Here is a 14,078-nt window from a genome sequence, read left to right as displayed (position 1 = left end):
AAAATAAGTAATTCAAAGATCTAAAGCAGCAGTTACCGGCGGAATTTGGTCATAAGGCAGCAAAATCTAAAAAAGTCTGGCAAAGACCCTTCCTTCTTATCCCATCGCATGTAATTGACCTGCAACATGGGTGAAAATCAGTGAATGGCTTCAAAAGGATTTGATAAAAAAGCAGAGAAATGCAAGCTGTAGAGGATCACATAGCTATCGTGGCAGTATGTGTTGTTGTTTCCACCCTTAGTGTGACCATATTCATCACCCATAGATATCATTGGAACTCCCTAAATAGATAAAAAGTTATGGTCAGAAAACGGCTTAAAAGCTAATGTATTAGAAATAGACATCATTTTCAGCACCATTTGTGGGGAGTTTCAGCCCAAAAGTTACAACTAGCTAATGCAGAAGGCACATTTATTTCTAATACAGTAAAAAAGCTAATTGGGCGATATGTTAGAGCTTTCCATGTCATGTGAACCTTGAATTTTATATCAAACAAACTCTTATAAAGGTTTAAAGCATTGTTGCATTCTTATTCCATCATACTCTTACCTGGGGAAATTTTAAGCACCTTTTTACAGACTTCTTTTTTTTCAATTTTTTATTATATTTATTTGTAATTATTATTTGATATTTTATTCAAACACTATATAATGAGTCTGATGCAACACACAGAGGTCACCAGATTTGCACCACTAGAAGAAAGAGCAATTTGTGTTTGTATCCACAAGCTACCTGATTCAATAATTGAAATATTCAACCATGTTCTCCAGAGAGTTTTGCAGGATGTATTAAGCACTGTGCAGATTTCAAATACACACACACACACTTGTGCATGTACGCATTAGGGTTCTTGAGGGGTGTTGATGCAAATTTCCGTATGCCTGCTACCACCTAGCTCCCTGCAGACAGAATCAGCCTCAGATCCCTGAGGGGGATGCCTCCGATGCCTAAGTCAGTTCTTCCCCGTAGCGTGTGTGTGTGGGTGTGTTCTATTAAGTAAAAGCCGTGTTGCAGTTTACCTCCTTTTTCATATATATATATATATATATATATATATATATAGCAAGGGATGATGGCATGGCTTTCCCTCTTCCTGGGCCTTTAACCGTGGTGACATGTGTGGGCTCGTGTCCCGAGGGGGTACTGGGGGCACATTAATGCGGTAACCCCGTCCTGGGCCTCTGACCCTTGCGGCCTGACATGGGCATGTCCCTCGAGAGGGTACTTCGGCGCATTTAATGCGGTAACCCTCTTCCTGGGCATTTGGTGACAGCTCGGGTCTGACTTGACTACCAACCAAGTCTGCAGGGTGTGTGCCCATCTCGACTGGGTTAGCTACCACAGAATGTACCTTGCTGGGATGTGGCCGAATGGCCACGTCCTTGGGTCAATCCTTGCTGGGCCGATCCTAACTGTTGTAGGAGTCCTCCGGGCCAATCTGGCGGGCCTAGAAGATGGGCCCAAAGGTCCCTTCTTGATCTTGCAACTATTTGAGCACATTTGCCCCCAACAAGGGGCATACACATACTAGAAACTATCATAGTGAATGTTTAAGAGAAATTCAGGGTCAATAACAAGGTTATGAGAAACAAATGGATCCACTTGAAAATCTAGTTGAAATGCAATGGAATCATACCATACCATACCATAGGATACCATACTATACATATACATATATTAGTAAACCCTTTTCTCTTATATGTAGATTTGAATTCTACATTAAAAACCTTCCAAGCACCAACTTTTCTCTTATACATGTAGATTTGCTCCATAGAGACCTAGATAAAATAAGTCATATTTTATTAACCATGGTTTGGTCTGTAACTACAGTTTTCCTCCCCCATAAAAGTAATCATTTACTGACAGTTGAACATTATTCACTTAGGATACACATGAGAATCTGTACAAATAATAAGATGGAAAAAAATGTATAGAGAGAGTATTGTTGTAAGGACTAAACTTTAAGAAACTGTAGCAGACTAGCATGCAACAAAAAGTAGGTCTCTCAGAGAAACTTTTCAAGAAAATACAATCAACTAACACATTCTGCTTAGAAATAGATATTTTAAGAGCACAAAATAAATTAATAAATTAAACCTTACTTGAGAAACCATGAGGCAGAGGAAGAAATTATGCATTTGTCTTTTCCTCAATTTCTTCACAGAAATGCTCGCAAACTCCCCCTCCTAAATGATTGTTGCCAGTAATAGAATGAGAACTTATTGTGAACCGTCTCCAAAATCATTCAGAAGATGTTGATACAAGAAGATGCACAAAGGTTGATTATACGTTAGCATATATATTCAGTTGCCTCACGCTTTGGGCCTTCAATAAATACCATAATGGAAAGTTGGAAACCTTGTATGTCGTACACAAATATCAGATAGATGGCATTCATGTAGCAGAATATATCACTGAGTAACACCAAGCATCAAGCAAACCCAAATGCAAGAATCAGAGCCTTCATGTTTAGTAACATCTACCTGTCCACAATTCCAGCTGTTATTATGATTCTCTCCATCGTTGTTATCTTCCCCATTTGACAAGTTATGTTTGTTGTTATATGTCACTAGATCAGCCAAAGTAAAACCATCATGTGCACATACAAAGTTGACACTGTTCCATGGCTTTCTTCCTCCTTCCTGGTTCAAGGAAATAGTAAAGGAGGTTGCTCAAGAAAAATATAGAGCAGAAAAACATCACATATTCCAGCATATGGTTTTACTACATTTCAGTAATAGGAAAAAAACTGGAAATCACTCCAAAACAATGGTTTATTAAGTCAAAATTCAACAATAACATCGAGACAGGACATTGTAAAATTGTAGTTTTAAGAACAGAGAGAGTATTATTATAGCCGACACCATGATTTTTGCAGCAATAGAATGAAAGAAAAGATAACAACAGCATTACCTGGTATAAATTAGGACTCCCACATAGGCATTCAGCAAAAGCCCCAGAAAAGGCATTGGTACCCTTGATAAACTGTCGCACTGTGTCACGATACTGAAATGGACAATAATTTATCAAAAACTCCCACTCTCACACAACATTGGAGAATAAAGGTAAATGGATGCAAACAGTCAAGCATGACTAATATGCAATTATTAACTGCACCATGTATAATTGTCAATGGCCAGGCAGGAAAGGAGCAGCAGTAGGTTAAAAAGCTGGAAGATAAAAAGTAGAATTGAGATTATACAGTCAATACCCAGACAGGCTTCAAGAACGATAGCCAAATTGTCCATCTTTAAGCTATCAATGGACTGAACTCAGATCTATTAATTTTGGCGACTTAGATTAATCTTAAAAAAGATTGAGAAGCCAAAGCCAGGACAATTGAAAATCTGGCACAGATTATAAAGCCTTTGAGAAGATGAAGTGTTTAGGTGGTGTTGAAGGCAGCTATGTCAAATCTAAGGATTATTCTGGTCACGATTCCAAATATGAGCACTAAATGTGGAGATTTCACAAGCCCTACACCTAAAGATACGCCTACAGAGGAGAAGGATTTGTGAGAAGAAATAAATTTGTATGGTTCTTCAAATAAATTCAAATAGATGTAGGATGAAATTCCCAGGTTCTTGTTCACATGCTCAATCCAAGAAAAGTTATTTATTTTGTTGTAGCTAATGGAAGCTAGAGATTATTTTTGTACTGATTGACAACCAGAGAACAAGTTAGAAATCTTCGTTTATTTATGTGGAGTGAATAAAACTGAAAAAAATAAAAACTATGAGATGCAAGTTACCTTCCATCTAGGTGTTCACAAGTTTCCTTTCTACTAGGTATTCACAAGCATGGGATTATGGACCAGGTAGTTATTTACAATGAGAGGAAAACCAGATGGAGCAAATGGGATGCTTAAATATCTTATGTGTCATGGTGTACTGTGCTATTCTTTATCTTCCTAACAAAGCTACTGGGATGATGAATATAGCAGTTCAATAATGTGCTCTGACCTTCCCATTCCATTCTGACCAAATGCCCCAGTGAGGAAATGTGCCAACTTGGTACAGGCCACCAGTATCCCATGCTTCAGCAATAAGCTATTTGAAATAGGAAAAGAAAAAGTTTAGATGTAATCGTTTTTTGAAAAAATATTGGCAAAATTACAGGCAAGAATAACTTTTTTTTATAGGTAATCAAGAAGTTTTATTCATAAGAGAAGGCAAAGCCCAGGTACAAAGGATGTAACAAGAAAAATTACAGACAAGAATAACTGCCAATCAATACTTGAAAGAAAGTTAGATGCTGGTACTACATACATTATGTCCAAGCAAAAGTCCAGAAGTCAGAGAAACAATTAATGCTAGATACTGAGAACTAGGTATAGTAATTTGTTTTTTGATAGGTAACTAGGTTTAGTAATTATAACAAGAAAAAGAACATAGATCATTTTAAGATGATGCATGGAAGCAATGAAATTCCAGAAGAAATTGGTTCATCTGATCATCTTAAATGACCAGGGAATGGTGGTGGTAGCAATGACCAATGCTCTGTGTGTTTGTGTGAGTGCATTAATGTGCAAATTCGAGCATGTGCAAGGAAATGAATAGATCACAGTTTCTGGACAATTTTCCCGATTCAAGATAATTCTAATTAGTACGAAAGCTTTTCAAGCAAACAAAACATTCCTTGACGTGTTTTTTTATAAGTAATAAGTAAATTCTTGGACATTTTTAAACATAACAGATATTGTAATGATTGCAAACCCAACTTAATAAACAGAAAAATATATGCAATCAGAGCTTCTAACCTTATTTTTCCTCCCCCACAGTAGACCTTGACTAATATTGGTTAATTCGTTAAATAATCAGTGCTTGCACCTACAAAGGAATCTAAGCCAAGCCATATAGGCAGATTATTTAGAACTTCTCTACGACCTTAAAGACCCAAAAGATATAAGTGAATTCATTCCTCTTCATTGGGCATATGGAGGCTGAAGCAGTATTTGTCTTTTTAATTGAGTTTAAACAGGTTAAATCATTTTCACATGGCCTTGGATATCTGCAGACCTTTTCTTTTATATAATTTTTTCTTTTTTTTTTTTTTATAGGTAAAAGAGGTTTTATTGATCCACGTAAATAGGCAAAGCCCGAGTACACACGAAATATACAAGAAAGAGCCTAATTACAAAACTACGTGCTACAGAGAGTAGCGAAAAAGTTTATATAAACAAAGATGTATGTTGACTTTTATCAGAGAAAGCCTTGAAGAAAAGAGATTAAGATTTGCATGGGAGAATAAGAAGGAATCTACAGTAAAAACCTTTACGCCACGAAGTATTGGATCGTTACTTATCATGTCAATCAATGGAGGGCTGCTGAGAGGAGAGCCAGTTGTCAGCAAGTCACCTTCTATTGGTTTACCATACACATTAAGTGCATCCCAGAGACTGTCAACAAGAAAGGAAAGGAAATAAAAGGTGAGAAAAGAATTAATCTCCACTATGAACTCAACTAGACCAAACAGAATTGGGACGCTAGTTTTAATAGATAACCTGCTACCCCTGGTCATAATAGATGCGAGATCAAAGCGAAATCCATCAACATGCATTTCTGTAACCCAATATCTGTCACAGAAAACAGATATGAGGAATTTCAATTCCATGTACAGTAAAGATGATGGATCAAAATTCCAAAATAAATAAAGGCAAGAACTTTCAAAACTTTTGACTACAAGAAAACTACTGATGGAAGTTAAAAAGTGAAGTGTGTATGTCACACACACCTTTATTGCCTGAGGAGATAGAAGACAGGGAATCAAACCAATAAAATTAAGAAGACATAGCACAGGATTTGAATATATAAATAGCTAAAGAATCAATATGAGAATGTGGCTGAGTGGTTGTAAAGGCTCTTCTTTGTAGCGATTTAAAAATCCTCTCTTGTGGAGTCGTTTAGAAAGGAAAGATAGAATTAGAGAGTTTGCCACAGAAAGTGTGACCGAGTCCTCTTTTTCTAATGATAATTATATAGTAAAAGTCCAATATTACTCACTAATCTCTCTTGATACTACCCCTCACCTGAAAGAAAGTGTTTATCATGCCTAGATTATTAGAAAAATTATCAAAAAAATTATCTTTCTTAACTATGGTAAAAATATCTCCCAAGTCCCAACTGATCACATGACTTAACAAAGGACGTAGAAATGTATATCCCTATTACCATATCTCGCTCAATATGACAGTCGAACTCAATGTGTCTGGTTTGCCGGAATACTTCGTTATGGTGAGATTGCCACCAGGTTAGGACAAAATCACAAAGCATCTTCATGAACATTTTCTTAAGAAATCCCATCTCTTCAAAGAGATCTCACCCAAACTTCTCAATGTATCACAAGCTGAGATGTTTATCTTTTATTACAACCAATATAGTTTTGCTCACATGCATTTGTGAACAAAAAATAAGTACGTACATATGGATATATAACCAATAGAAGTTGCCATGGTATCATAAAAACTACCATCTACAACATTTTCAAATAATAATTTGGTGAGATATTTTCTGGCTAAAACAGGAAACTTGAGGACATAACCTATGATAAGGTCTGTTGCAAACCATTATGAATGTACCTTAAGCAGTCCACTATAAATTGACGAACAACAGGATTGTTGCAATTGAATGTGTTACCACATCCAGAATAATTATAGAACTCACCCTGTAAAACCATTGAAGAAAATATAGTTCACAGTGAGTAATTTGAAGGGATATAAAAGAGAGATGTAATAGAGCTTTCAAATAGTTTTAAGCCCAAACTAAGTTAAAACTTAATGGGCTTTCAAGGCCTACTGGCACCCTTTTTACATCAATACTGCATTGAGCATTAGATCTCCAAATACCAAACAACATAACTCATGTTGGTGGGTGGTTAAATTATTGGAAAAAAATGGAACAGAAGTGATTAACTGGTTGTTTGCTTCAGATTAACTGCCAAGTAGCTAAGAGATTCATGTACAATTTCATATGCATGGCAATAAAAAAAACAAAAAAAAAACAAAACAAAAGAAAAATTTAAGTGCTTAATGCATAGAAAATTAAAGGGGGGGGGGGGTGAGGAACATATTTTATAACTAATAAAAAAAAATTTAGCAATAAGAACGATAGGCATGGCCCAACTACACGGGACGTATACAAGAAAAAGTACTTAATTAAGAAATATACGAGGACGTAAGGAAATCACAGAAGCTTGTTCCATTAAAATCTTTGGCAATTGCCCAAAGGAACAAAGTATTAAAGAAGGAAGAACAAAGAAGAATAAAGTAAGAGTTGGGATATTGATCAAAACAGAATGGCTAGAATAGACAGAATCAAACCAATATGGACAATATTTGATGAAAAAAAAAACTCCAGGTCAAATTAGACAATAGAAGGTACAAAATGGGAGCCTTCATCTTCTAGGTTCACATCAAAATGGATCATACGTGAATATACTAATTTTCTTAAGGGGAAAAAAAGACTTTCAACTTATTTAAGAAAACCAAAGTGTAAATTCCATTCAATAGGAAACATATCATCTTTCTTTCTTTTCTTTTTCTTTGTTCAACCACTTGTTTTTATCGGTATACAAATTTTTATTGATCAAAAGAGTAGAACACAACAACAGAAACAAGTTTTTATTGTTCAACCACTTTCTACCACACGTATCATAAATAGACACACAAGCGTAAGATAAGCCCTGCTTTACTATCTGAATTTCACAAGCATAAGTCAGTTTTTTTCTCCAATCAATGGCGATAAATACAAGAGATAAATTGGCATGGTTCTCCACTCCTAGTCATAAATAATGATGGTGATTTTTACACATTAAATCATCAGAATTGCAGGGATTTGTAGTCTGTCATCAAATTATGATAAATGGTGTTGTATGTGTAAGAAGAATGAGGAAACAGTGAACCACTTGTTTATTAAATTGTGATGTAGCTAGTGCCTTATGGCAAGCTGGTTTCAGCCTTTTTGGGTTGGATTGGGTCGTGCCTTGACGGGTGGTTGATCGTTTAGGTGTTGGAAATGTCGGTTTGGCTGCCAACATAGTGAAAATTTATGGAAAACAATCCCTATCTGCTTATGTGCACTTGGAGGAAATGGAACGATAGAGTTTTTTAGGATTGTGAGGAGAATATGGAGCTTGAGGATTTCTTTTTAGGTCCCTCTATCATTGGATGGCAACACATTTACGTATCTCCAGTTTTAGCTTTCGGGATTTCTTAGACCTATTTTCTCATTCTACTTAATAATAAAAAATTAATGCCCATACAATTATAAAAAACTCCATATATGAAACAACTTTCAAATATTAGAATTTCATGCTTCTCTCAAAAAGAAAAAAAAAAAAAAAAAAAAAAAAAAAAAAAAAAAAAAAAAAGAGGATAATATAGAGCAGTGTGTACTATTGTCTTTCTCCACGAGTTGTCATTTTTAAGAATAGAAGAAACAAATAATAACAATTTCAAGAGAAATACCTTCGGTGCAAGCATGTAATAGACACTGTTATCAATGCCTCTAAAAGACAAAATGGGGCCATTTTCATTCCCTTCAGCTGTGTGATTGAAAACAACGTCCATGAGGACCTGCTTAAGTAGCATTAGAATTTAAATTTTTTGCTTTTTTTAAAGGCTAAATGCTAAAATGTATTGCAAAAAGATGCCACCTCGATTCCTCGTTTATGTGCTTCTCTAACAAGAAGCTTGAATTCATTTATTGCATCCCGCCCACAGTTATGCATACCAGCAGATGAATATCTTATCATTGGTGAAAAGTAATTGACAGTTGAATACCCCCAAAAGTTCACCCTGGACAGTAAATAATATTGCATTATGCATGATACAACTAAAATGTGCCAATATGTTGTTTCCCAAATCATTGAAGTTCATAATTTCCAAGAGACAAAAAAAATCTTTTCTTTAGACCTCATTTTGATGGAAGGAAATTAAGATACTGCAAATCAGTAATTCTTTCCACTGCCACATTGACACTTTTTTCTAGGTCAACAGTTTCAGGTAAAAGCAAAAGCCTAGATTTCCAAGAAATCCAACGTTAGGGTCCTGTGGTTTAGCCACAAGTCTGAACAATGGTCAACAGAGCATCCTAGGACTTGTTTCCACCCTCAGTCAGGCATTACAATATCATGGTGGATTTCAGATCCAACCCAAAGTATGTAACAGAAGTTACAAGGGTCGACAACCCCAGGCATAAGAACAGGGTCACACAACCTGCAGGATTGGGGGACAGGAGGGGCAAGTCTCAACACCCCCCCCCCCCCCCCCCCCCCCCCCCCCCCCCCCCCCCCCCCCCCCCAAAAAAAAAAAAAAAACAAAAAAAAAACCAAAGGCCTCATGCGACCTGTTCTAGAATTCTGGTCTGAACTGCAGACAGTAGCACGTTATTCAGCCAGCTGGCTACAAACACTAACAAATGAAATATTTCATACCCTCCCCAAGAAAGAGGTTTTAATAACAGATAGAAACATCATTTTCATAAATTAAAAAAGAAAAGGGTAGAAACATCATACTTGTAGTCTCCCAAGACAGAATTGTAGCTGAAATACTCCAATTCATTAAACTCATGACATGGCATTAACTCTAGACAATTGACACCAAGTTCCTGCAAGATAAACAGTACCTCTTGAGGACATCAGTAATTAATCGTATGATTATACACTTCTTATAATGACTTCAGCAGAATCATTGCAGTGGTTACATACAATAGTTGATATCTGACATATACAAATTAGAGAAATGCTTGGTCTACAAAGAAATCATACGCAAGTAAACTTACAAACTGGTGTGACGTGATGTGGTATGTCAAATAGTAACTTCTTGTAAAGTAGATCTAACGTCTCACATCGAGCCACATCAGTTTATTAGTTTGTTTGTGTAAAACCTCTTTGTAGATTATTCACATAAAAAAAAATAAAATAAAAATAAAAACCTCTTTGTAGATGTAGCACTTCTCATACATTTAGTACATAAGATTACATATTTATTTACCTTTTAGTTGTCTGATTCCCATCCTCTTAGTAACCTAACCTCTTAAGGATTTTGGTGTTAGTGCATCCATTCATTGTTTTCCCTCATTTTATGCTTCATGTCATAAGACCACCATTTTCTAATTGATGGGATGTGTTAAATCACAACTTGTCTGAAAAGATTAAACTGATGGAAAGAAGTGACTTCAATTATTTAATTTATATTCTAATGCCCTCCTTAATGTATGGGCCTGTCTCCCCTTTAATAAAGGCTCACCATGTGGAATATTTAATTGAAATGGGAGATGAAGTGTGGAGTCAAGGTTTGAACTCATAACCTCTGCTTTGATACTATGTTAAATCACCACTTGCCCCAAAAGCTTAAACTAATAGAAAGAGGTGTAATTATCATTTAATTTATATTGTAACAACATGCTACATTTTCCTCCTGCTCAAAGCAGGGTCTGAAGCACCAGATAAGGTCTCACCATCAACAAGTGCCACATTTTAAGCCTTACAAGACAAAAGAGCTCCTCCATCCCAACAGAAAAGGGAAAGAAATCTCTCAAAAACAAAGATTATTACATTGGTTACAATCATGTACCTAAGTTTCTTGTGGTGCATTGTCTGGTTTGGCATCTTATTCTCTATTCACCACAGGATTTGGATCTTGATGAAAACTTATTGGGCCAAAATCCTCAAAAATACTTCATTTTCCAATAGCTGGTAATTGATGAATATAATTTCCCTTTTTAGTTTGGTCTTTGTAGAAAGAACATGTAACAAGGTTGCAAAATAAGATTGTAATATATTTTGGACTTTTTAAGTACATATACTATTCACCTCATTTAATAAAGTTCCCTGATCTGCCTTCCATTCACACTTTTAGTTTTCTCAATTATACCTTTAAGTGGTCAAGCTTCTCCACAACACCAAGATATGTACCAGGGAATTCAGTCCCACTGGATTCATGCCTTGAAAATCCTCGCACATGCAATTCATATATGATAAGATCCCTCTGTGGGTATTTCAGAGGCAAATCCCCTTCCCAGTCAAACTGAAAACAAGAAATGGAAGAAAAATAATTAACTTCAGTGCGAAGAAATCAAAGACAAATTTAAAAAGGAAACAAATGAAGGAATTCTATATCGGGTGAATATTGCATTATTCCAGTAAGTTTTTTACAGGAATGCTACTTTCCCTAAGAAAGTTCTTTACAGTAAGAAGAACAAAAAAACTATGGCTTTAGTCGAAGGAAGAAAAATCCAGGTTTAAGGTTTCTTCCCATAAGTAAATAAGGTAAGAACGCAAAATATTTATTTTATTTTTCGATTAATAACTCATATTATATTAAAAGTGCAGAAGGGCACAACCAAAATATAAGGAAGTATACAAAAGAATACACCCAACAAGAATGGAAAGAGAGATAGAGAGAGAGAGAGAGAGACACACACACACACACACAGCAAAAACCCTAGAATTCTAATAGGTTGAAGAATCGCGAGCTATTATGAGCAGCCACCCAAACATAGAGATTGCTGAAGACTATGGCCTTTAACCCTGATACTGTGCTCTCACGGTCTTTAGAAAATTGGGCATTGCCTTCTTGTCAGATACACCAAATTAAGCACATTGGGACCATCCTTCAAGCATCTGAATTTGTGACTTCCACAAGGACTCCACAAACAAGGCAACACCCCCCCCCCCCCCCCCTCCCACCTTCTAGGGCATGACCCACTCAATCCTAAAAGTGCTGAAAATCGTTGTCCATAAATCCAGAGAAAAAATTGAATATACTTAGCACACACTAGTGTCTAGTTTGTAGTCTCTGACCCCTACACCCCACCCCCCAACCCCCTTCCCCAACTCCAACACCACAAAAACCTCCCCGATGTAACATAAAAAATGGTGAGACAAGTTCTCCAAAAACTTTAAGCAGTTAGCAAACAATCAAACAGTGTATGTATATCTACCCTAGACTAGAGCCAGATTCAGATATAGTCCCTGCGAACTCGAACAAGCTGTTTCCAACACGTGGAACTTCAAGAGAATTTACCAAAAAAAAAAATTCCCCAAGACTTTAATATAAGACGTTTTGCAGGGACCCACCCTGTGCCAAATTGATTTATAGGATTCAAACATTAGATTGGTGAAGATGAAAGGTGTGTGTGTGTGTGTGTGTGTGTGTGTGTGAGAGAGAGAGAGAGAGAGAGAGAGAGAGAATCAAATTAAGTCTTCTCCCATGCTCATCAATCAAAGATTTGGACCTTTCCCATGCATAAACTCTAACTTCACTTGCATCAATCCCATCTAATTAGAGTTGGTTGCATAGAGAGTAAAATAGACCAAAAAAATTGAAAATAATAATAAAAGACCCCCACAGTTATGAAGTAAATGTAGCTGTAGTACCTCATCATCAAAAGAAGGTATCATGCACGCCATTTGGGGCCAGCAATTACCATCAGTTCCCAAAGCACCAAACTCCCCTCTGCTTAGAATTGCCTAAACAAATAACAAAGAAATCAGAGTCTATTGCATTTTAGAGGCAAAACCTGGATTTGATTTACTTTTTTACAGAAGACCTGAATAAATTAAATTAGTTAGTCATAGGAAGCAAAGAACAAGCTTAACTTGGAGTCAAAGGATTTTAATATTCTATCCATGGCCAAAAACAGAAAAAAAAAATATTATTAAATGAACTAAGGAGAGAGAAAAAAAAAAACACACACAAAGCCTAACAATCTAAGTAACTAGTGTAGGCCATTACTTTTGCATAAGGGTCCAACAGTATCCGAGATGAATCATAGTAATTCCCATCTTTTGGGGAGAACTCTCCATCAAATTTGTAGCCATAAAGCATATCGATAAAATCTCCTTTTAAAAATACATGCCAAACATCGCCAGTCTTATTAGTCAATGGATCAAGAGAGATCTGCTCAGTCAATTTATTCTGCATCAGGTAAACAACAATAATTAGTTATACATGTTCCGCAAACTACAAGACTTAAAAATAATATCAATCAAGTTTTTAAAAGTATAGTACATCCTTTTATAAGAAAACTGCTCAAGCAAACCTCAAAACTCAAGATATAAATCTGCTAACCACAACATGCAACTCTCCTTTATGGCTGTTAGTTTTTCAAGATACACAACAATCCAGAATTTTTTTTTTTTTTGATAAGTAAGAAGCAATTGTATTGATAAAGATAGGCATAGCCCAAGTACACCGGAAGTATACATATGAGTATACCAAATTAAGACCTAGAAATTGTTACAAGGAAATCATGGAAGCTGAGACCATTTAACTCTAACGCAATGGCCCACATAAATAAAGTCTTCCAAAAAAAACTCCTAAACTCCTCTGAGGAGCGTTCATAATCCTCAAAGAATCTATCATTCTTTTCACTCCAAATACACCAGAAAATACAAATAGGCGCCATCTTCCATAACGCTGCAATATGTGGTGTCCCTGTGATCCCTCTCCAGCTAGCTAATAATTCCACCACTGTTCCTGGCATTACCCATGCAACTCCCAATCTGCTGAAGAAGTAAGTCCATACATCACTTACAAAATCACAATGTAATAGTAAATGATCTACTGTTTCTCCACTATTTCTGCACATACAGCACCAATCTGTAATTATGAGTCGACGCCTTCTTACGTTGTCCATGGTTAGTATCCTCCCTAAAGCTGCTGTCCAAACAAAGAACGCAGCCTTGGGAGGTGCTTTACTCCTCCATATGTTCTTCCAAGGAAAATAGGGCCTATCTTGAGCTGTAAGAATGTCATAGAAAGAGTATACTGAAAATTTTCCGTTCTTTGAATGCCTCCATTCCATCCTGTCATCCGCTGGAACCTCAACAGTGATATTATATAGTAAGCTGAAAAAATCCACCAAATCACTCACTTCCCAATCTTGTGCCTCCCTAGTGAGATTAATGTGCCACTCCTGAGAACCTTGTCTAATCACCCTCACATCGGCCACCATAGCTTCCTTTTCTCTTGCTATTCTGAAGATGTTAGGATAAGCATTTTTAAAGGCCATATCTACCACCCATACATCATTCCAAAAGCTGATTCTACTACCCTCCCCCAAACACAACCTAAT

The 14,078-nt window shown here is 36.3% G+C and overlaps 1 protein-coding gene across 1 annotated transcript in view; it reads right to left on the bottom strand.

Annotated features, from left to right (window-relative positions):
• The window catches only part of LOC121242480 (isoamylase 1, chloroplastic), a 30,146-nt gene that overhangs the window by 9,821 nt on the left and 6,247 nt on the right, over positions 1 to 14,078 (bottom strand). Inside the window, exons 2-16 of the mRNA XM_041140322.1 lie at positions 12,737 to 12,919; positions 12,379 to 12,471; positions 10,874 to 11,026; positions 9,514 to 9,605; positions 8,653 to 8,794; positions 8,465 to 8,572; positions 6,578 to 6,663; positions 5,504 to 5,575; positions 5,272 to 5,398; positions 3,963 to 4,049; positions 2,914 to 3,006; positions 2,484 to 2,642; positions 2,103 to 2,186; positions 201 to 281; positions 37 to 119 (exon numbers count right to left, since the gene is read on the bottom strand). Of these exons, the coding sequence (XP_040996256.1) occupies positions 37 to 119; positions 201 to 281; positions 2,103 to 2,186; positions 2,484 to 2,642; positions 2,914 to 3,006; positions 3,963 to 4,049; positions 5,272 to 5,398; positions 5,504 to 5,575; positions 6,578 to 6,663; positions 8,465 to 8,572; positions 8,653 to 8,794; positions 9,514 to 9,605; positions 10,874 to 11,026; positions 12,379 to 12,471; positions 12,737 to 12,919 (1,643 nt within the window). The remainder of the gene's footprint in view (positions 1 to 36; positions 120 to 200; positions 282 to 2,102; positions 2,187 to 2,483; positions 2,643 to 2,913; positions 3,007 to 3,962; positions 4,050 to 5,271; positions 5,399 to 5,503; positions 5,576 to 6,577; positions 6,664 to 8,464; positions 8,573 to 8,652; positions 8,795 to 9,513; positions 9,606 to 10,873; positions 11,027 to 12,378; positions 12,472 to 12,736; positions 12,920 to 14,078) is intronic.

This window comes from Juglans microcarpa x Juglans regia, chromosome 8D (assembly GCF_004785595.1).
Source record: "Juglans microcarpa x Juglans regia isolate MS1-56 chromosome 8D, Jm3101_v1.0, whole genome shotgun sequence".
Lineage (NCBI taxonomy): Eukaryota > Viridiplantae > Streptophyta > Magnoliopsida > Fagales > Juglandaceae > Juglans > Juglans microcarpa x Juglans regia.
The sequence above is the reverse complement of the archived record's forward strand: the minus strand, read 5'-3'. Positions and strand labels throughout refer to the sequence as shown.